General features: G+C 44.2%; 1 protein-coding gene across 1 annotated transcript in view; it reads right to left on the bottom strand.

Moving 5' to 3' along the window:
• The window catches only part of dock1 (dedicator of cytokinesis 1), a 246792-nt gene that overhangs the window by 213139 nt on the left and 10546 nt on the right, over positions 1–23107 (bottom strand). The window contains exons 2-6 of the mRNA XM_084456190.1: positions 6289–6372; positions 5857–5897; positions 5611–5666; positions 4914–5010; positions 2754–2902 (exon numbers count right to left, since the gene is read on the bottom strand). Coding sequence (XP_084312316.1) covers positions 2754–2902; positions 4914–5010; positions 5611–5666; positions 5857–5897; positions 6289–6372 — 427 coding nt within the window. The remainder of the gene's footprint in view (positions 1–2753; positions 2903–4913; positions 5011–5610; positions 5667–5856; positions 5898–6288; positions 6373–23107) is intronic.

Raw genomic sequence — 23107 nt, 5'->3', positions numbered from 1 at the left:
ACAAGCTGGCATATAGACAAGCAAACATATAGACAAGCTGGCATATAGACAAGCAGACATATAGACAAGCAGACGTATAGACAAGCAGACATATAGACAAGCAAACATATAGACAAGCAGACATATAGACAAGCTGGCATATAGACAAGCAGACATATAGACAAGCAGACGTATAGACAAGCAGACATATAGACAAGCAGACATATAGACAAGCAGACATATAGACAAGCAGACATATAGACAAGCAGACATATAGACAAGCAGACATATAGACAAGCTGGCATATAGACAAGCAAACATATAGACAAGCAAACATATAGACAAGCAGACGTATAGACAAGCAGACATATAGACAAGCTGGCATATAGACAAGCAAACATATAGACAAGCAGACGTATAGACAAGCAGACATATAGACAAGCAGACATATAGACAAGCTGGCATATAGACAAGCAGACATATAGACAAGCAGACATATAGACAAGCAAACATATAGACAAGCAAACATATAGACAAGCAAACATATAGACAAGCAGACATATAGACAAGCAGACATATAGACAAGCTGGCATATAGACAAGCAGACATATAGACAAGCAGACATATAGACAAGCAAACATATAGACAAGCAAACATATAGACAAGCAGACATATAGACAAGCAGACATATAGACAAGCTGGCATATAGACAAGCTGGCATATAGACAAGCAAACATATAGACAAGCAAACATATAGACGAGCAGACGTATAGACAAGCAGACATATAGACAAGCAGACGTATAGACAAGCTGGCGTATAGACAAGCAGACATATAGACAAGCTGACATATAGACAAGCAGACATATAGACAAGCAGACATATAGACAAGCTGACATATAGACAAGCAAACATATAGACTAGCAGACGTATAGACTAGCAGACATATAGACAAGCTGGCATATAGACAAGCAGACATATAGACAAGCAGACATATAGACAAGCAGACATACAGACATGCAAACAGACATACAGTAATATCATTATCATCATCTTATCTATAGCACTTTTCAAACATTTCAGTGCTTACATAAGAAAAAGACAAGTAGGCAAGATTAAACAAATGAAGACAAAATGACACAATAACAACTGTAGGTTAATTAAGACGGAAATAAACGTACAAAAGAAATGAAATGAATACAATAACTCAAACAAATACAATGCAGGGAAAATGGTGACACTAATTAAATGTAACTCATTTGCAGAAGAGATTTAAAGTAGGATAAAGAATGAGCAAGTCTAATATCTTCTGGCAGACTGTTCCAGAACCCAGCAGCTCTCACAGAAGAAGCATGATCACCTTTAGATCTGAACCAGGACTCAGAGACAGTCAGCAAGGCTGTGTGTGATCTCAGACAACGCTTTGAAATAGATCAGAAATGTAATTTGGCACCAGGCCAGGCCAGGTCTTATAAGTAATCAAAAGAGTCTTAATATTTATTCTAAAATTAATTGGAAGCCAATGGAGGGAGGCTAAGTATTCTTCTTGGTTCTTGTGACAAGCAGACATATACTGTACAAGCAGACATAGACAAGCAGACATCCAGGTTCGTTGCTCGTGAGTGGCAAGCCACTGTAGCATGTCAAGCCATGGAAAACTCTAGCAATAAGCAAACATATATCAACTGACCAGTTATCAAAACGAAATACCATCAAACAGGTTATGCTAGCTTGCTGTTTCCAAATGAAGGTCAAACTGGTTTGACTTGACTGCCTACATGGGCAGCCATCCAGTCGCAATCGACAGTAAAGCTGTTGTACTGTATTTCTTCTGAGCCAGTTGTCAGAACAGCGCTGATCACAAGTTTATTTGAATATGAATGAACTTGTAGCAGGAGGAGGGGTGTTGCAATAGGAATCATGCTTTTCGTAGGGCAAATGCAGTAGGCTACATTTCGTTCAATGCTAGTTGCTATCCAAATTAGGATTGGCAGTAAGTTTGTTAAATCCATCCCTCCATCCCTCCATCCCTCCCTCCATCCGTCCATCCATCCATCTATCCATCCATCCATCCATCCATCCATCCATCCATCCATCCATCCATCAATCAAACTCTCTCTGACAACCTAGGCACTCAATCACAAGCTAGAATCGCAAGCTACAGAGACAATTAATAATTCACTGCATATTTTGCTTATCGAAATAATTATATATAATATTTCAAAAGTCAAAAATCAATCATATCAGAAAAAATAGGCCCCATCTTTTCACAATCAAAGTCATCAGCCATTCATGTGAAGGTCTCCTGATCTCAACCCAATCAAGACAGTCTGGCACCAACTGAAGCATTTTATCCAGCACCTGGCAAAGCCCTCCAACCAAAGAGGAGCTGATCGTCACCATAGAGACCTTCTGGCACGAGAGGCTGACCAGGGAGGAATGCAGTGACCACATCGACCATCTCCAGACAGTAACACCCAAACTGATTGCGGCTGGTGGTGGCAATACAGGCCACCAGGCTGCCTATTCACTGCGTGTTAGGCTACACGCTGCATGACATGTATTTTCAGTAAGCTATGCCTATTTCTTGTCAGATGGCGCATGCATAGACATGTGTGGGCGATTTTGAGAAATCAATGTATTCAATTCAATGCTAGAATGAACATATATAAGCAGACACATAAAAGCAGACAGGCAAGCAGAGATATGATCCAAACTCCCCCCCGACTCCTGATGTGAACAGTGATAGAGGGGTAGAGAGCAGGATGTCCCTTACTTGTTCCCGTAGTCGATCTTGGAGGTGACTCTCTGTTTGAGCTCGGTCAGCTCATCTTGGGGGAGGGTGCCAGACAGGATTTGCGACCGCCACTCGATGAGGTCGTAGATCATGTCACGGACTGAGTTGAACATCTCTCTCTTGTCCCCCTTTGGAAACAGATCACACACGCATACTTGAATGTCTCCTCACATTACTATGTCTCCACTGCATAACTAGCCCCTATGGTCTCTCCCTATCGTACTTTAGATTCAAATCTTTATTTGTCACATACAAACAGTGTACAGTACAATCGGGGCGGATGTGGCTCAGGAGGTAGAGCAGGACGTCCAATGACCACAGGGTCGGCGGTTCGAATCCCGGCTCCTCCGGATGACACTGAGCTCCAAATTGCTCCCAATGAGCAGGCTAGCACCTTGCATGGCAGCTGCCACCATTGGTGTGTGAATGTGTGTGTGTGTGAACGGGTAAATGAGAGGCCATTGTAAAGTGCTTTGGATAAAAGCGGCATTTACCGTTTACAATCACAGTGAAATGTTACTGCCGGCACTGTGATGTTACAGGTAATTACAATACACGAGTTACCAATTACACAAAAAATACAATCAATACAATATAAGCTATAGATAGTGATAAAGATAACAAGGTGCCGGTGTGGACGTGTGTGAACTGGGGGGGTGGGGGGGGGGGGGTGGAGGGGGTGCATGTATGTATTTTGTACATGCTATAGCTAGAGATACTGTAAGTAAAATCCGGGGGTGAGTTGTGTTTACATTTGCGTTCACATGTGTGGTAGATGTGTACACTAGGTATGGTGACACTGTATACACTAGCCAGGGTCATTCAGGTGACACTGTATACACTAGCCAGGGTCATTCAGGTGACACTGTACACACTAGCCAGGGTCATTCAGGTGACACTGTATACACTAGCCAGGGTCATTCAGGTGACACTGTACACACTAGCCAGGGTCATTCAGGTGACATTGTATACACTAGCCAGGGTCATTCAGGTGTCACCCTATACACTAGCCAGGGTCATTCAGGTGACACTGTATACACTAGCCAGGGTCATTCAGGTGACACGGTATACACTAGCCAGGGTCATTCAGGTGACACTGTATACACTAGCCAGGGTCATTCAGGTGACACTGTATACACTAGCCAGGGTCATTCAGGTGACACTGTATACACTAGCCAGGGTCATTCAGGTGACACTGTATACACTAGCCAGGGTCATTCAGGTGACACTGTATACACTAGCCAGGGTCATTCAGGTGACACTGTATACACTAGCCAGGGTCATTCAGGTGCTGGAGGGCCTGCGGAGAGAAGCTCCTGAGGCTCCGTTTTCTCCATGTGCTGCATGCGTGTCTGAAACCACACCCCTTACCCTAACCCAGGTTCCACAGGGCCCCAACATCATGCTTGTGTGTTCAAATAAATAAATAAATAAATAGAACTGTGATTACAGGTTATCACCTGTTCTTATAGAAGGCATGTACAGTCTTGTTCTAGCACTGTGACAACTTGTTCACTTGACAGAAGGCTTTACCACCAATGACAGTCGGCCCACTAACTCTGGACAAATGTACTTATTGTAAGTCGCTTTGGACAAAAGTATCTGCTAAATTATACATAGTAAATGTGAAACAATTCACAAGAGCAAGTTTGGCATACTGTACCATACCCACTGACAAAAGTTAATTCTTCCTCAAATGTAACACTGAATACAGACATTGTACAGTATGTGGTTTGGAGAAGAGGCTCCAACCACAGCTGTGAGCCAGCATGTGTGTGCATGCATATGTTTGTGTGTGTGTGTATGTGTGTGTGCGTGCGTGCGCTCGTGTGTGCGTGCGTGTTTTAACTCATGTCTGTGTGTGTGCATGTTAACTAGTGTGTGTGTGTGTGTGTGTTAACTTGTGTGTGTGTGTGTGTGTGTGTGGGTGTGTTAACTTGTCTGTGTGTGTGTGTGTGTGTGTGTGTGTGTGTGTGTGTGTGTGTGTGTGTGTGTGCGCGCGTGTAAGGATTTTGTTTTTGTATGATGTCCATATTGCTTTATAATCCATGACAACATAGAAAATGAGGCCCTGGTCTCAACCGGCTCCCCCTGGTGAAATAAAGGTTCAAGACAGAAAAAAGAAGGTGTGTGTCTCACCACATAGAGGTCCCTCCAGATAGATGCCCACTCCCTCAGTGTGGTGGTCACCTCCTGGACCAGCGGCAGCTCTGTGGGGATGATGGTCTCCTTTTGCCTGCAGGGACGGGTCACACCAACATGATAACCACGGCAACAACACGTCAGCTAACACGTCAGTCATCCCAGCACTGTCCTCTCATTCACACTTCTACAGTCAAAGGGGTTTGTCTCCCCATAGTGAAACTACGGCAGCCATTAACGTGAGGATATCGCTATCATATCAATGTTAACTCTTTTTTAGAGATGTTGCACATATTGAACGTTGTTAATGTTCTTTTTAATTGGTATGAGCTGAATCTACTGTAGCACACTACCCGCTGCTTCTGATTAGAATTCAAATCTGTTTCAAACTGTGTACACAGTCTGCCACTCTTCCCTTGAAAATGAATGCCCCCCATCTTCTTTTCAAATAATGTAGCTTAGGGTTTCATTCACCAACTGTTTATACAAGAGTAAAGTACAAAGTGTCTTGGTTCCAAAGCGTTGTCACTGGGCAATCAGGGATAGATACATTTTTTCATGACAAGCGTGCATTGAGTGAAGGGTCATTTATCGAGTGAAGGTTATTTATCCCTTATGTCCAGTGACAGAGCTTGGAAGAAGTATTTACTTAAATTAATGAAATGTCATTGAGTGTCACTCAATATGAACTGACCCGTTGCCCTCAACCGTGGCCTCTTTTAGGTGAATGTAACAGGCGGGAAAGATACCCTGGAGTGGGGAGAGAGAGAGAACACAACGTCAACAGCCTGACACCGCTATGAAGACAAACCCCTGGGGAACCGCTTCCACTTCGGCTGGGGAACCCGAGGAGCCCCACAGACACTCTGCGAGGCCCCCCGGAACAGGGATGGAAGAGCTCTGCCACAGCGGCGGAACCTCTTCGCGTGGATCAACTGACCTTCTTGGACTTGCGCCTCAGTCTGTGGCCTCGGTACCAGCCTGGAGGAGCAGAGAGGATGACGGATGGGATCAGACCTTTCCAAACTGAGCAGCAGCCTACATGAAGGTACTGGGGCACTACGCTGCATGGCCCCCCCAGACTGGTCACATTTTCGTACGGGAACCCGCAATAACGCAAGCTAAAGGGTCGGGAGTGCTGGAGTTCTAGCCGGGCGGGGGGAAGGGTCAGGTGGTGTGACAGAGCAATCGAGCTGACTCTCTGGCCTTTGTTCGTCGCCGGGTAATAATGTGGAATCATACAAAATAATATGCAATTATCTGAGACATTTGGTGAACGCTGACAGAACTGGAGCGCGGCCCCACGTGACGGAGTAGAGCGGCAGCCTTTCGGCGCCGATCGGGCCGTCGTCAGTAAGCGGGCGGCGCTCACCTTCGTACGTCTCCAGTATGTGCACCGTGTCCCCGATCTGCAGCGAGAGCTCCTCGTCGCCACGGGCGTCGTAGTTGTAGACCGCTGGAGGGAGAGAGAGGGAGAGTTAGAGAGGGAGGGAGGGAGGGAGAGAGAGAGTGGGGAGGGAGAGAGCCCGGGAAAGAGAGCAGGAAATAAGGGTGACATTGGACAAAAACAGAAAGGCAATCAGGCAATTGGAAGCCATTACTCTCTGTGTGTGTGTGTGTGTGTGTGTGTGTGTGTGTGTGTGTGTGTGTGTGTGTGTGTGTGTGTGTGTACGTGAGATCACACATGGCAGCAGATCGCACCACAGATCACCCACGCTGGTCTTAACAACACAGGCTGTATCCTCAACAGAGTTGGAGGTAGGAGGGAGCTGTTCCTTTCATTGCCCTGTAGGCTAGTACCAGAATTTTAAACTGGATGCGAGGTGCTACAGGGAGCCAGGGTTGCGTGGGAGAACTTGGGCTGGTTGAACAACAACAACTAAGAGTTTCTCTCGAAGCTGTCCAGGTGCTAATAAAACTGATTCATAACTTCTGTTTTTCCATGAAGTCTATGACTCACATACCAGTGTATCACTGCTGCAGGACCACCTGAATTCTGATGAGCCACAAAATGCATGCACACTTGCGCGGTGGTGAGAAAGGGGTGTGTGCGTGTGTGTGTGTGTGTGTGTGTGTGTGTGCGCGTGTGTGTGTGTGTGTGTATGTATGGAGGGGACCCCTGCGCAGGGAGCAATGGGACAGGTGTGTGTGTGTGTGTGTGTGTGTGTGTGTGTAGGCAGTTGTGTATCGTGCCGAAGGACAGCGTGCAGGCACCTGTCACTGGAGGTCTGCAGAGGTGAATGACAGCATCATTAAAAGGGCCTCTCTCTGCCGGACCCCCAGTCTCCCACCATACTGGTGAATCTCCCCCAGTCTCCCACCATACTGGTGAATCTCCCCCAGTCTCCCACCATACTGGTGAATCTACCCCAGTCTCCCACCATACTGGTCAATCTCCCCTAGTCTCACACCATACTGGTGAATCTACCCCAGTCTCCCACCATACTGGTGAATCTCCCCTAGTCTCCCACCATACTGGTGAATCTACCCCAGTCTCCCACCATACTGGTGAATCTACCCCAGTCTCCCACCATACTGGTGAATCTCCCCCAGTCTCCCACCATACTGGTCGAGAGTTTTTCCTCACCCTTGGTGACCACAGCTCAAAGAATAATGAGATGACATGTGGGGTCCCACACGGATCAGTTCTAGGGCCTTTACTTTTCAGTCTGTACATGTTACCCCTACGTGATGTCATAAGAAGGAACCAGGCCAGGTCAAGCCTGGCTTATGTGCGTGGCTGGCTTGTTTCTTTTCAGGACTGGTAAGACGGAAGTTAGTAATGCTACTGAAATAGCTGTGAATTGAAATGACATGAAATAATGTCTGATAAATTAAGGTAGGTCTTGTCGCATGGACACATCAGGTCCAATGCTTCCAATTGTAATCCAGCACAATAAATGTGGGATAGCCAGTTAGCTCATGAGCTCACAACAACTAGCAGCTGCTTCCATAACATTAATGGTAGCGATGATAACAAAGTCATCCCCACCGGGTCTTGAACCCCGGTCTCCCGGGTGGGAGTCCAATGCTCTGACCACTACCCTACTTGTGCAGTGGAGATCGGCGGGTTGGTTTTAGTGTCCTTCTTCCAGTCCCTAGTGTGGGTTGGGGTTAGAATAAGGGTTGGGGTTGGGACAGGATCTGACCTATAAGGCAAGGGGTAAAGGTTGGAGTGAAAGGATGAACATGTGGAGGTTTGGGGTAGAGTCCCATATTATAGAGTCCCAAGTTATCCCCACCGGGTCTTGAACCCCGGTCTCCAGGGTGGGAGTCCAATGCTCTGACCATTACTCTACTTGTGCAGTGGAGATCAGTGGTTTGATGCTGGTGTGCTTCTTGATTTTGGTGTGCTGGGACTACTGTCTCTTGTGGTGCCAACAGAGAAATGCAGGCCAAATTGTCAGGAGTAACAGAGTAAGGGAGGGAGGGAGGGAGGGAGGGAGGGAGGGAGGGAGGGAGGGAGGGAGGGAGTGATAACCCGACAAACGCTATACTAGGTGCGCTGGCTTCCAGCCATGCACAAAAACATTAGCTACCATAGCTATGCTGATAACACCAAGCTCTACATTTCTGTGACAACCTCAACTACAGCTCAGTTGACCATTTGACAGAATGTATTACTGACATAAATGTGTGGATATCACAGAACCTCATCCAGTTAAACCAGGACAAACCTGAAATATTGATCATTGGTGAAAAAGGTGAAAGAGAGAGACTATCGGAGCACTCAAAAACACTGTCACTGAATACGAAATGCCAAGCAAGAAACGTAGGTGTCGTGCTGGACTCTGATCTTAGCTTTGAGGCCCATATAAAGAATGTGACAAGGACCTAATTTCATCACCTAAGATACATTGCTAAGGTGAAACCTTTTGTGCTTTTATTACTAGCAGGCTGGGCTCTTGTAACGCTCTCCTGTCTGGCCTACCAAAAAAAGCGATAAGTCAACTCCAACTGATTCAAAATGCTGTAGCACGTGTTCTTACAAAGACCAGAAGGAGCGCTCACATCACACCAGTTTTAAAATCACTGCACTGGTTACCTGTCAGTTTTAGAATAGATTTTAAGATTATTTTATTTGTCGTCGTAAAAGCACCTAAATACACGTCAGATATGCTTTTAAAGTATACACCCAGTAGGTCCCTCAGGTCCTCTGGCACTGAGCTTTTAATGGTTTCTAGATCCAGGACTAAGAGGCATGGGGAAGCAGCCTTCTGTTCGTATGCCCCCTGCCTTTGGAACACCCTGCCAGAGGACCTGAGAATGTCTGAGACCCTGGTAACTTTGAGAGATCTTAAAACATACTTTTTAATATTGCTTTTACCATGTAGCTTTACTTGTTTTAATATCTAAGTGTTCAAGTGTGCAAATTAACACTCTGTTTTTATAGTTTGTATTTGTTCTCACTGTGTTTATATGATTTATGTTTTTATCCTTTTATGTAAAGCACTAGGTGCTACATTAATTTGTATGAATGTTGCTATATAAATAAAATGACATTGACATTGACTGGTGAATCTAAACCACCAGTCACCCACCATACTGGTGAATCTACCCAGGCCTCACACCATACTGGTGAACCTAAACCCCTAGCTCCCCACTATACTGGTGAATCTACCCAGACCTCACACCATACTGGTGAACCTAAACCCCTAGCTCCCCACTATACTGGTGAATCTACCCAGACCTCACACCATACTGGTGAACCTTAACCCCTAGCTTCCCACTATACTGGTGAATCTAAACCCCCAGTCTCCCACCTTGGTGAATCTAAAGTCAATCTACTGCTCTCTCCTTGTCTTGCCTCCCATCCAGAGGAGCTTGTGTTCCACATCAGTGAGTCAGTTCACAGTGAGGGCTGGTTCAGTGAGTCAGTTCACAGTGAGGGCTGGTTCAGTGAGTCAGTTCACAGTGAGGTCTGGTTCAGTGAGTCAGTTCACAGTGAGGTCTGGTTCAGTGAGTCAGTTCACAGTGAGGTCTGGTTCAGTGAGTCAGTTCACAGTGAGGTCTGGTTCAGTGAGTTAGTTCACAGTGAGGTCTGGTTCAGTGAGTCAGTTCACAGTGAGGTCTGATTCAGTGAGTCAGTTCACAGTGAGGTCTGGTTCAGTGAGCTGGTTGACAGTGAGGTCTGATTCAGTAAGTCGGTTCACAGTGAAGTCTGATTCAGTGAGTCAGTTCACAGTGAGGTCTGATTCACTGATTTCTATTATTTTCACTGAGTGGTTTTACACTGCGGACTATAACCCCAGGGCCATCAGCATAATAACTGCCAATTGAGCAAAAGTCAAACGTAATGGATCACCTCCACATCTAAATGCCGTGTGTGTGTGTGTGTGTGTGTGTGTGTGTGTGTGTGTGTGAGATCACTCTCTGTGATACGCTCTTGCAGTCAATATACGACCTACACTATCTACTTCTCCAGCTCAATCAGAGCGAGCGGGACCGAGGGCGCCATGGAGCGTGACACATGCAATCAGAACAGAACAATATGGGTCCTGAAGTCCTCGTTAAGTGGTCCTCTCCGTGGAAAAGCCTCTCCTCCCCAGCCCAGGGGGCAGAGGCGTCGGCCAGGGTCACCTGCCTCCCCAGGGTCCCTCCGCGTGATCGATAATAAATTCCTATATCAATCTGGTTTTCTATTAACACGCCTCATCACACTGGTGTTAAACCAGCCAAGAGAGCAGCTATCAAATCCATTCTCCACACCCCTCGCTGACACGCCCCAGGCTGCGCTGGCTTTCCAATATATCGTTGGCTTGCTGTTGCCGGGCGGTCTGATGTGTAGGTTACTAAGGCTGTCAAATGAGCTCAGAAATTATATTCAACTTTATCTCTTAAATGTTTTCTGAAAATAGAATATATTTGATTGTTGGTATTATATAATTTTGCATAGAAGATTATGCATCAATGAAACCACTTCTAACCACAAGAGGGCGCTCTCCACCTATTGATAAACAAGCACCAACGGAACCTCCGTGTCTGTCTGTGTTCACAGGATTCAAGTAACATTAATATCCAGTCAACATGCGTGACATTTAGTGCAAACAGGGTCCTTTAATCAGGCCTATATCCTAGCCAACTGAAAACAAAACCAGAGGAATAGCCTCTAGTGCTGGTCCACTTGATCAGATTCACTGCTTGTTTACAATGTTGCCTGCCAGCTGCCGAGAAGACGCACTCAGATTTTAAAGAAGGTATTTCCTCCCCACCTAGATAGATAAATAGATACTGTAGATACAGTGGTTTTGCTGCTTTTTGGCCATGTTGAAAAGATTGAATACTAACGTAACGTGTTTTGGCATGGTAAGAAAATGGGTGGGACTCGGGAGGCTCTGTGACGCGTGCTGCTTTGCGGTAGCCTACTAATTGAATCTACATTTTGAAGATCGATTATGGATTTTTTCCCCCAAAGTCGCTGACTAGTCGAAGTTTGAGTATTTATTTGACAGCCCTACAGGTTACACTCAACCACGTCCATTTCCTTTGGTGACACCCAGTCGAACTGCAGGCTTTTGCATGGGTTTGCATAGCAGAGGCCTCCACGTTACAACACAACCCATAACACGGTGAACCTGGCGTCCCACACCCCTGATGCAGCTCATCGTCATGGACAGTTGGTGAATGAAATTGGTCGTCTTCTATCTTCGATCTAGCGGTCAGTAAAATAGACCAAATGTCAAGAGGTGGACATCAATGGATTCCTCTCAGCCTACAGAATCTAGCTAGCCTTTGAATCTAGCTAGCAGTTGAGAGTCGATTAGTGTCGTTATAAGCACGGAGAATAACCGCCCGCAATCAGTTGGGACTAAGGCTCAAGAGTGTAATAAATTCCTACATTCATTCTCTATGGCAGCCGGCTCAAAAACCGTATAGGGTTCTGCGAGCAGGGGGTATGTATGTAACACATTTCTACTCTGAACCTGCGCCCATATCAAGTGAAGTTCACACACAGACTCTTTATGTAAGAGCACCAGCCTCTGAGCACACCCCCTAGAGGCTGGTGCATGTACGTACAGGGGTCGATCCAACGTCCCTTCAGATTTCATCTGGCGGGGGACAATGACAGAGGCTCAATGTACCTCTGACTCCTTAGCAATAGGGCGCATGTAAGTGTGTGCAGGGCAGCAGAGTGTGTGATTGTGCATCCTCCCACAGGACCTGCTATGAATTGTGAACCCAGTCCAGTATCAAACAATGACCTCTGGACGGGAGTTCCTTGAAATGTTCCTGTCAGTTTCTTGCTTGTTGTTGTTGTTGTGTGTGTTTGTTGGTTTTTTTTCCATCTCTGGAACAATGCTATCGGGCTCGGCGAATCTACTAGAATGTGTCCGGGAGTGGTGAGAGGGAACTCGGTAACAATGGCCCAGGGAATGAGATACAAAGGCTACCTACAGTGGTGGGGGGGCACAACAAAACAAACAAAGCTGATGGGGGATTAATCTTTTAACACGAGTCAGAGAGTGGCCTATTCACCACACAGGGGCTGGGGATAGGAGGAATGGAGAGGGTGCTCAATTAAAACATAATTAAAAGTAGCCGGAAAGCTCCAGAACGCCTGGTTGTTGTTGCCGTTCCATCTGTGTGTCGGTAACTGGGTCACGGGGCCGACGTTGCTCATTATCAGACGCCAGGTGCCGGGAGGCGGCGGTCTGAACACAGGCAGAGATATGTAGAGACATTTGAGGGAGGGGGACAGAGGCGGGCCTTTCTTCAAGCTATACAGGCGTAGCTTATCCTGTCTTTGCACTGTCCTGTCTCATGCACCCTGTCCAGTGTTGTCTCCATGTTATGCACCATGACCAAAAGCAAATTCCTAGTACATTGGAAACTACATGGAAATGAACAAATTCTGATGCGATTAGGGTTGTGAAATTCCAAGAGTATTCACAAACTTCCCAAAATTCCCACTGCAAATTTATGGGAATTAATGGGAATAAACTGGGAATTTATGGGAATTAATGGGAATAAATTAGTTAAATTCTTTGTTTAATTAATTCCCAGTAAATCCCTGTTAATTCCAACCCTACATGTGATTAGTGAAGCACAACTGGGCCACAATATTAATCAGATGGCAGACAGGAGAATTATAGACTGGAGTGAGGCTCGTCTGGAAAAAACCTCAGTCGGAGCAAAGAAGGCAACATGACAGCCATCAAACACGGCTGTGACACATGTACTACCGGCTGTGCAGTTCAGCGTCAATCTGATACCTGTCACCAGAGGACTGACTGGCAGCTACAGTTATTCATGAACGCAGATTAGCATACCCATGCGAATACTGGTGTCGAATAGGGTGGAAAACGCACGACGGGAAGAGGGCTGTCCTATCCCCGGTGTGCTGCATGCAAACGACTTCCTGGAAACGAGGAAACGGCATTATCATTTGCCAGGGGCTCATTAGCATTATGTAAGCTGTTACATAAACTCACACATACACATCTCACTCATCTTCAGAGGGAAGCAGTGAAGAGCCATTTATGCAGGGCCATCCAGTCTGCCAGCGCAGACGCCCTCTAACAGCAGGCCTGACTAGACACTGGACTGATACAAAGGTATCATCTGTGCATGCAACTGGTTTATTCAGGATGCAGCCCATGCAGGGCAGCAGAGTGTGTGACTGTGCATCATCCCACAGAACCTGCTATGAATTTTGAAGCCAGTCCAGTATCAATCAATGACCTCTGGACGGGACAGCTTCCCGTCAGAGAAGAGCCAATACAAGATGCAGCCCCCAGAGAGGACAATCATTACTCAGAGTGAGCAAGCAATAAACAATTCAAGTGGAGGAGGAAACAGTATTATGAAAACAACAGCACCATGCTGCAGTCATAGGAACGAGGCACAGCCGAGTGCTGTCGACCTGCACAACCCGTGGTATATTGGCCATATACCACAACCCTCAAGGGAGTTATTGCTTTTATACGGTTACATCATTGGGAAACATGTATGGGATAAATACTGACTATTTCAGTGTCTTAATATAGATTTTACTGAACTGAAGGTAGTTCATAAAACTATCACGTTACTATGGAGTTTCAAAGCGACGAACAATGAGCCCTAGCAACCAAAACTAGTACTCCTGACCAGGCTAGCTAGCCATGAACGAAGTGTAGCCTACCTTTGCTGTGCAACTGCGGGTTGCAAAAGTGGTAATGATAAACCAGAGTGGTAGGCTACAGGACGGATAGAACTCAAATTTTACATTGAATATTTCAATTTTTCTTGAGGAGAAACCGTAATGTAACCAACAGACCGCTATGCAATGGAACTAGCATTTCAAGGCAGTAATAATTGGCGCAATATTTCACACAGAAAGGTAAAGAAAGCCGATCTCTGGGTTCAACCTTTCCGTTATATTTTTATATAGTTTCCACCCCTGGATATGACCTGTTATTCCTTGGGAACAAACAATGAGCCCTAGCTACCAAAATGATTGCCAGACCTGATTTTGATAGCAACCTAGCTAGGCATTAACGAAGTGCACTACCTATTGCCACTGCGATCTCCCAGTCCAGTTTTTCAGGTGTGCTGTCCGTGCAACTGAATGCCATCTTATGCAGTATGGACATGTTTCCATTCAAACTCTCGATGGTTGTAATCAATTTAAAACACACACAACCCTCATTTAAATACGGTTGTGTGCATCTGACGTCATTCGCGCAATTACTCGTTGATCACCTGCAATAAGTAAATTAATAATGCGGGCAATCTGCTAGAAAGAACACGCAATTCAGGGTGTTTAGTAAATGAAGTCCTTAGTGCTTATGCCCGCTGTAGGTCAGGCAGCCAACGGAGCTGTATGGAAATGAAGCACCCCCTCTCTGAATGCATGTCACGACACGTCCTCCCACATGAGAGCGGAGCGATGTCTCCACCATACGAGTCATAAGGTGTGAATGTCCCATCTGACAGTGTAATGGAGCATTACGCTGAGTGTTCACCTAGTGGGCCTCACCAGTGGGGGTGCAGGGGGGGCTGGAGGAGGGCAGGGCATGCAGGGTAGCAGGCTAGGCAGCAGGGAGCCATGGTGTGGAGCTGACAGCTAACCTTCAGGGACCTGCCAAGTGCTGTTAGGATAACGAGGGCAACGTCGCCGTGGGGGTGGGGATGCACCGAGGCTGCTGCTGCTACACTACCTTAAACAACCTCTCCCTCGTTCCCAAGCACTGTCAGCAGCACACAGAAAATATTTAAGACAGAGATGTTGACTCATGTTATTATGTGTGCATGAAGAAATTTAAATGTGTAAGCCAGTGATTGCCAATAGGCACTTTTAATTAGGCTTGCAAACAGTTCACAAATAAAAACTGAGTGGTTAATAAATTGATCTTTTTTTAATCACAAAATGTGTCTTGCATACATTTCTGTGAGACTTTTATTCTGAAAGACAATATGTAATGGGGGAATTTCCATGACAAACAAACAAAACTGGAGGGAGGATAAGTGGTCGTTGCAACAATATGATTATACTTTGCCTACTCAGAGCAGGGCACTCGGGCAGTGAACACACAAATTCAGTCTTTTCCCATACTCAGCTGAGAGCTAAAGTAGTGCTTGCATGACCTATGTGTATCAGGTAGGTTAACTTAGATGACTTGTTTTTGCTCCAGGGGCATGGTCTTTCTAAATAGCTGGAAAGCTTGCTGACAAAATGTCTAAAAGAAAGGAAAGCAGGCTCGCTGTAGGCTGCTAGTCTGGCCACAGGGGTTGATTTTGGGCCATTGCTAGAACTTTTCAACATGATAGACATTCACCAGCTACACTCGTTCCTCCATGCATTTTGTTTTCACACTGCTGAATGTTTTGTTTGCAATGTGCAAGAACAGATTCACAAGTAAGAGAAAAGGCATGGACTTGTTTTCATTGAGAGGGCAGGGCAGAGGAGGCGCTGAAGAGGTGATGTAAGCCTACGGGTGTTCTAGTGAGTGATGAGAACAGGACAGGACAGAGCACAAGGATAATCATGTGACAGTCATATTTATTTTTATGAAAGGCTAAAATACTGTAGCTAAATTTGATGGGTGACTATATCAGGCAATGCCCTGCTCCCTATTAGCTAATATCCATGCGTTATTATGGCATTTTCTGGGGGAGGACCCCTAGATTCCAACCTACGTTTTGTGTCCCATGCTCGTCAAAATTTTCAATTTCCAGCCACCACTGGTTGAAAGTAATAGATTATCAAGTGATCCGCAATGTATAGCCTAGTTTTACTGCATTTAGATTGTTTAGCTGTTTAGCTATATGATGGCGTTGTTACCATACCTTTTAAAATGTAGGCTAATGGAGTTGCCCAACATGCTAGAGGCTGATAATACAGCAGCACTACCAAGCACCCTCTGCTTGATCATCCATGGGCCAGTGGATGCCCCACTGTCACCAGCAGACCTCCCTGAGTCCGATAGATACCCCTGTGTCTGCTGTGGATGTCGTAGCACTTAGTTAACACACACACACACGTACATACACCAGCCCACTTCTGGCTTTAGGCCTGGGCCATAGCAAACACACACCAGTATTTGCCATGTCTCTCCTATGATGCTTTTTTAGCCTCTCTTACTCTGAAATGTAATTTAATGTAATGTATTGCTTTATAAATGTTCTTAGCCGGTAGACAAACATACTCCAAGAGCTTGCTCGATCGCCTTGTTGAGAGGGGTCAGGGAAGAATTTTTACTGCTCACTTATCTGGCCCCCGGGTGATTACTGTTTTTTTGCCCACCTCCCTTGTTCTCTGTAAAGCGCATTGTGTTGCCTCTGGGTATGAAATGCGCTTTACAAATAAAGCTTTGATTGATTGATTGAACTAATACTGTATTTCTGCCAGTCTAGAACCGGACACTGTTCCCATCAAAGCCTTGACCCGCCACATGTTGATATTTTATTTAAGTCTAAATCTAACTGACTGTCCCTGGTGTAGGCTAACCTGTCATTCACTACAGCTGGTATTATTCGGTCACTACCAAACTATCAAGACACCATTGTGCAAGTGTATGACTCATCTAATGCATTGTGTGGAAGAAGAATGTATGAAAAACAATTATTTTCAAGTCCCCCTAATAGGACTTAATACAGGGTTTAGGCATTCCCAGATGGAGGGCTGATTGCTTTCATTTGGAGTTGAGTACATACATGAGATCCTGAAAGAGCAACAGAAGCACCCTGGTTCCTCCCAAATCAATTACCTCCCTGTGTCCCCCCTGGGATCATCTGAGCGGAGGAGAGCAGAGATAGTGCACCAGCAATTAACCTGAAATTAAGCAGCCAGCAGCCCAGAGAGAAAACACGAAGCCGGTCAGGTTATACGCCTGGCCGGAGAGAAACTCGAGGGGCCATTTTCCTGCTCACAAAAAGTTTACATCAAACATCTCTGCTATCATTGCCACAGGAAGCTCAGACAGGGCGAGCCAGAGAAGTGATCTGATAAAAGAGTAAAAAGTAAGATCTTCCAGGATAAAGTAACACAGCGTAGTGCAGTGTGAGAAAGGGAAGACGACAGGGAGGGAGAGAGGGAGGGAGTAAGAGGGTGCAGGTGCAGAAGCCAGCATTCCTAATGCTTTTTGGCAAGACACTGCCAACTCTCAGCACAAGCGCCAAACCTTGAGTTTAGAACTATTGTCTCCAATAATTCAGATACCTCTGGTTCTACAGAGCCGAGTTATTTTCCAAATGTAATCTCCACTTCCCTTAACAACAGAGATGGAGAACATAGCTGTGCTAGTGTGCTTATCCAAGAACACTTACCAGAGAGTGCAGGTTTTCTCAAGATAATGTCTCTGTAATGATACTGTGAATGTGGAGAAGGTGACAGAAAGGTCATGAGTATGGGGCTGGACCTGCAGAGGACCTTCTGAGGCAGGCTACTATAATAAAGTACTTTTGAAACTGGCACACAAGTGCTTTTGAAACTTGCTGAATCTACTGTTAATTTGAAACACTTGATTCAGTGGAACACTTCCAGTCTCACCTCAACAATCTACCTCAATGTTAATTAACTTATATAAAATGTCCAGTCTTATTTTGTTCTAGCCATCCATTCATAATCAGTAATCTAGTCCAAGGTTGTGGGAATTTGATTTAGTGGCCTGAAATCTAGTTTTAGTAGGCTAAAACTAGATTTCACATAAAGACCGCGGATGTCAGAGGGCAATAACGTTCGAAGGAAAATTTATTCAAACATTGTCCACAAAGAATGATGCAAATAATAAAGTGAAAGAAATAATAGCCTACCATGCAAAAAATAGCCTAGACGAATTGTACATTAATGAAAGTGTTATATATAATTTTATATGGACCTGCGTGTCTGCAATAAAGTTCCTCTATCTTTCTAACCAACATTCAGCAGAAGCCAATTTTCACTCGTTGCGCATCTCGCTCCAAGTCTGGTTTGGCTATTTAAAACACGGGGTACTTTATGACAGTTGCTTGGATGTATACTAGTATACATAAACCTATGTTTTGGGAATTTAATGGTCTGCCTCCTTCAGAGTTCAACTGGGCAATTAGCCTGTGAAAGCGAGCGCGCCTCTTGGAATCTAGTCATAGCCCATTGTTGCACAGATTTCCGTCACGTCTTGACTTTCACAAACCAAATGATTAGGCTACATTAATTAATATGAGCACAATTTAGTGGCAATGTGCCGTGCACCCCTGATCATTGAATAGCATAAGTTAAATTACTATAATATTAAAGACCGCGGATGTCAGACGATAGGCTACGTATTAGGCGTATAGGCGCCAAATCCGCAGCTCCCATACAAAAGGAACGCAGCATAAACAATAGGGATTGCACAGATGAATGAATGAGGTGACTAATTATTTAAGTCTTTTCATAAATATTTTTAACTTATTCTATTATATAGCAAAAGCTGCGCCATTTAGTCGTTTAAACGACTAGTCACGCACATCCCTACTCAGCATACACGGTAATCTCTGAGAATGTCTACTAAATTGTGTAAATTGAAGAGGTCTGATACATTTAATTAGCACTGTCATTATCAGCCCTGGCTCCGTGTGTTGTAGAACAGTAGAGGCTTAGGCAATAGATAAGGAAAAACTGCACAAAATGGCTGACAGCATGCATGGATCCAACAGCAACAGTCAAGAACTTGTCTCGAGAGCTAGAGATAAATGAAATATCCAATGTAAAATATTTTGCTTGGCTCTTTCCTGATCAGCTCCACGAGTTGAAGGAACTAGTCAGTCCACTCATCCAGAGACAAAACAACAAACTAACGCAATTGTATCTCCGTAGGCGAACGTCGATAATTACTGTGCTTCTTGGCAACAGGTAAGCTAAAGGTTTAGTTACATTAACGTTACAACATTTTTCAGTTAGTGTATTATATGTTTTATGGTTTGATAAGCGCAGGGATTTTGAATAAAGAGCTTAAACGTGTGTGCTGTGTGCTTGTTAATATTAACAGGGGAAAGATTCAAAAGCCTTACCAGTTCAGAAACTGGTTCCTGAAACCTGTGAAGCAATCTACCAGGTTTTAAAATAGAAATACATGAAGGTATGTGATTTTAATAGCTAGCAAGTGTAAATGGGGTAACAGACTATTTATTGGGTACTGAATGAGGCATTGTTCTTTACAGTTAAATATCTGATATGCCCATCTACTAGGGTAATAAGTAGGCTACCTAATGGAAGAGGATGAGGGGTGTGGTGTTCAGCGATCGGGCACCACACACCTCAACCCTCAAGAGGGTTAAAACGAAAATAACTACTGGAAATTATTTGAAACAAACTGGGGCGAGTTTGTCAGCGCCACCACAGAACAATTTTAGAATAAGTTTTAAAGACATCACGTTCAACTTTTGAAATGTAAGTAAAATGTGAAAATGCAAATATCTTTTAACGTGAGCTTTGCTTCGGAAAAGTGACTGTGGTAATGATATATACATTGGGTGACTAGGAGATCAAATCATATTTAGACTGGTATGGTCTTTTAAGGCATATCTAAGGGGTAGATTGATACAGCACTCTTCTTTAACGAAAAGGCAAGCATCTAGTCAACTCTCAAAATTGTAAATTGAAATAAAGACCTTGAAAATAAATATGTGGACAGTGGGGACAAAACTATACATACTAATCTAAGCAGAATGAAGTTTGAACTGAATTCTATAATGCAGAAAAGAGCAGAATTGTCATTGTATAGATGCAGACAGAAATACTATCAACAAGGAGAAAAGGCAGGAAAGTTATTGGCACAGAGAGTGAAACAACAGGCTCAAATCTTGATCACAGGGACACCGAATGACAGAGGGGAGATTGTGACAGTCAACAAGGAAATCAATAACTTTTTAAAATAATTTTATCAGAATGTGTATAGGGTACATGGGATAGGGGAGAGTTCCAGAGATTTTTTATTCAAGACCAGTATGCCAGTATTATCAGTCAGAGAAGGAGAGGTGTTATATTCAGGAGTTATTGAGATCAAATTGGAAGCTTCCAGTGGGGATGTCTAGGTTCTATTATATGCTTAGAAAGCACCAATCCCTGAATTACAAGGGTGTCAGGCTCACATGGGAAAGGATCTTGGAATGCCTAATTGCCTATACATTTTATTATCAATATTATGATTTTCTTTTCCTTTCTTTAGTTCTGCTTTATAAAGATGTGTTGTAAAAATGCAAAGAGACTTGCAGAAAAACTGGAAACAATAAAAATTTTAATTGCAAAAAAAGATGAGAATGTGAACATTCTCTGGAGAGAGGGCTGGTCTTTGAAAGTTATGTTACAGTTGCCCATAGATACAATAGAACGCACTTCATTGACGATTTTTGACTGCAATTCAGAATGGTCACACGCTACTCTAGATAGACAGAAATTAAAGAGGGCATTCTAGTTAATACAAAAGTTAAGGATATTTAATTTTTTTTCAACCGTTGAGATGGATGGAAGTAATTAACCTGCTATATAATTCACTGCATTGCTAAGACCCCCCCTGTCACAGGAGAAAAGACAGGGACAGAATTCAGTGACCCTGCAGTAAAAGCTATCCAATAATCCCTTCGCCCCGAAGCTCCCAGGAGCATGGGATGAACTCACACACATACACACACTTCTAATTATTTTTAATTGGAAAATGTATTTTCAATAATACTAATAAACTTAGAAAATGTACTGCAGATTCTAATGATATGAGAAACCATGGGTCAGTTTGACCAATCTATTGTTCTATTGATCATATATTGGGGCCAGAATGCACATTCTTAATGAGACGGGGGCCTTGGACATGGTGCATAAAGTTACAGTGTGCATATAATAATATGATCTATAAACTAACATTATGCACCATGTCCATATTATGTAGTCAGTGGACCACACTCAACTTGCCGTCTATCCAAGGGCTAGACCTGGTAGACTATATGACTCATAACTCAAGGTACAAAAAGACTGTGAATAAAAAATAAAAAATAAAAACTCAAAGCATATGTCAAATGAAAAGTTGATGACTTTGAATGTTGGTTTATGACTTAAATTTTTGCAAAAATGTATAAATGCACAGGATGTTGCAGTATGATCTACTGTTACAATTTGACAGTCATGATTTGTGTACCTACCCTTAGTGCCCTACCTAATACCATTTATTTTCCCATTGAGCATGAGATTGTTCATCCTGGAGTAAATTAGCCTCAGACGCTCATTAATCATTCCTCATAATTGCTTCAGGAGACTTTCTCAGGATAGGTGGAGGCAGTGGGAATAAGTTATCAGCTGTAAAGCCTAGCCTTATTTATCACCTCTCTTCCAGCATCACAGTCTTTGGCTTTAGCTAGAGGGGAAATGCCTCTAGATTAGGGGTGTAATGATCCTCCAAATCCACTATTCAATTTGACTATCACAAATCACTATTTGATTTGATTTAAAAAATAAATCTGGCAGTCATTATCATTACATCATATGGCTGTTCAAATAGTGTGTTTATGTTCATAAGGTATTAAATTGGTCTTGTGAATTCAATAATAGATAGTTTCATTTGACTAAGCAGTATGCAACACTTTCCAGTCTGAAATACTGCATGCCCAACGAGCCATGCATTTTAAATTAGTTTGTCATCATAGGCGAGGAGAGGCTTAGGCTATATCATACTGTAGAATATTTTCCCATATCATACTGTATAGGACATTACCCCATGACTCATAACATGCACGTTTATGTTTTGGTATTCAATGTAAATCTGACACAACAAACTCTTGTACTCCTGTTGAAGACAGAATATGATCAACACAAATTCAGTGGAGACTTCATTAGCAAGCTTCTTCAACTTTCCCTAAAACAAAAGAGACTGAGGTGTCAGCCACATCAATGAGATGAATTCATTTAATCCCAAAAGTTCATAAACACAACAGAGCCGCCAGTCATTGTTTCTAAACTGTCTCTGGTCCAGCACAGTCTGCGCTCCTCTCTGACTTTATCAAGTATTTAGCCATGCACACATGCATACAAAAGGCCATTTCATCCAATGCCAGCAGTACTGAATGGCTGTCTTTGCCTCTGTACGCCCACCCCTGCCCATCGCAGACCACTATCTATGACAGCCACCTCGCAGAGCAGGGCCAAAACAACCCACTGTCAGGCTTTTTAAAGGTGACCAACACAAGACTAAATAGGGGCTGCAATTACAGCCGGCATTACCAACAACCTCCCAGCATGCCTTCATCTCTGTCGCCTACTTAGGGTACTACAGATATAGCCAAGCCACTGACATTGTTACAGTCTAATGCTGTGTTTACACCGGGCACTAATTTTTCCTGCGGCGCGGCGAGTTTACATAGAAAGTCAAAACAATTTGCGCGAACTGGGCGGCGGGCGGCACGGGCGGCGCGAATCTCAGAACTCGGCGGCCAGGATTCGCCACGCGGCGACATTCGCAAAAGTTCAATTTATTGAACTTTCTGTGGCGGATTCGCGCGGCGACCCATTGATCCCGTGGCGAGATTGGGCGAACTGGGTGGCGCAAATTTTCTCGCCGCGCCCGGTGTGAACACAGCATTACAGAATCGTTGGTTGCGAGGATTGTGTGATGGGGTGATGGTACCGTCCATCGACGATGACTGACAGCCATCCTGGATGGATGAGGACATTGTGATGTGACACACGATGTCTAGCCTAGTTGCTTTCGAAGGCGGATTTTCCTTTTACTTACCTACAGGCTACTCTTCCATGATCAAACACAGCA

The sequence above is a fragment of the Borostomias antarcticus genome, assembly GCF_949987555.1.
Source record: "Borostomias antarcticus genome assembly, chromosome: 22".
Lineage (NCBI taxonomy): Eukaryota > Metazoa > Chordata > Actinopteri > Stomiiformes > Stomiidae > Borostomias > Borostomias antarcticus.
Note: the sequence above shows the minus strand (reverse complement) of the source record. Positions and strands in the feature narration are given on the sequence as shown.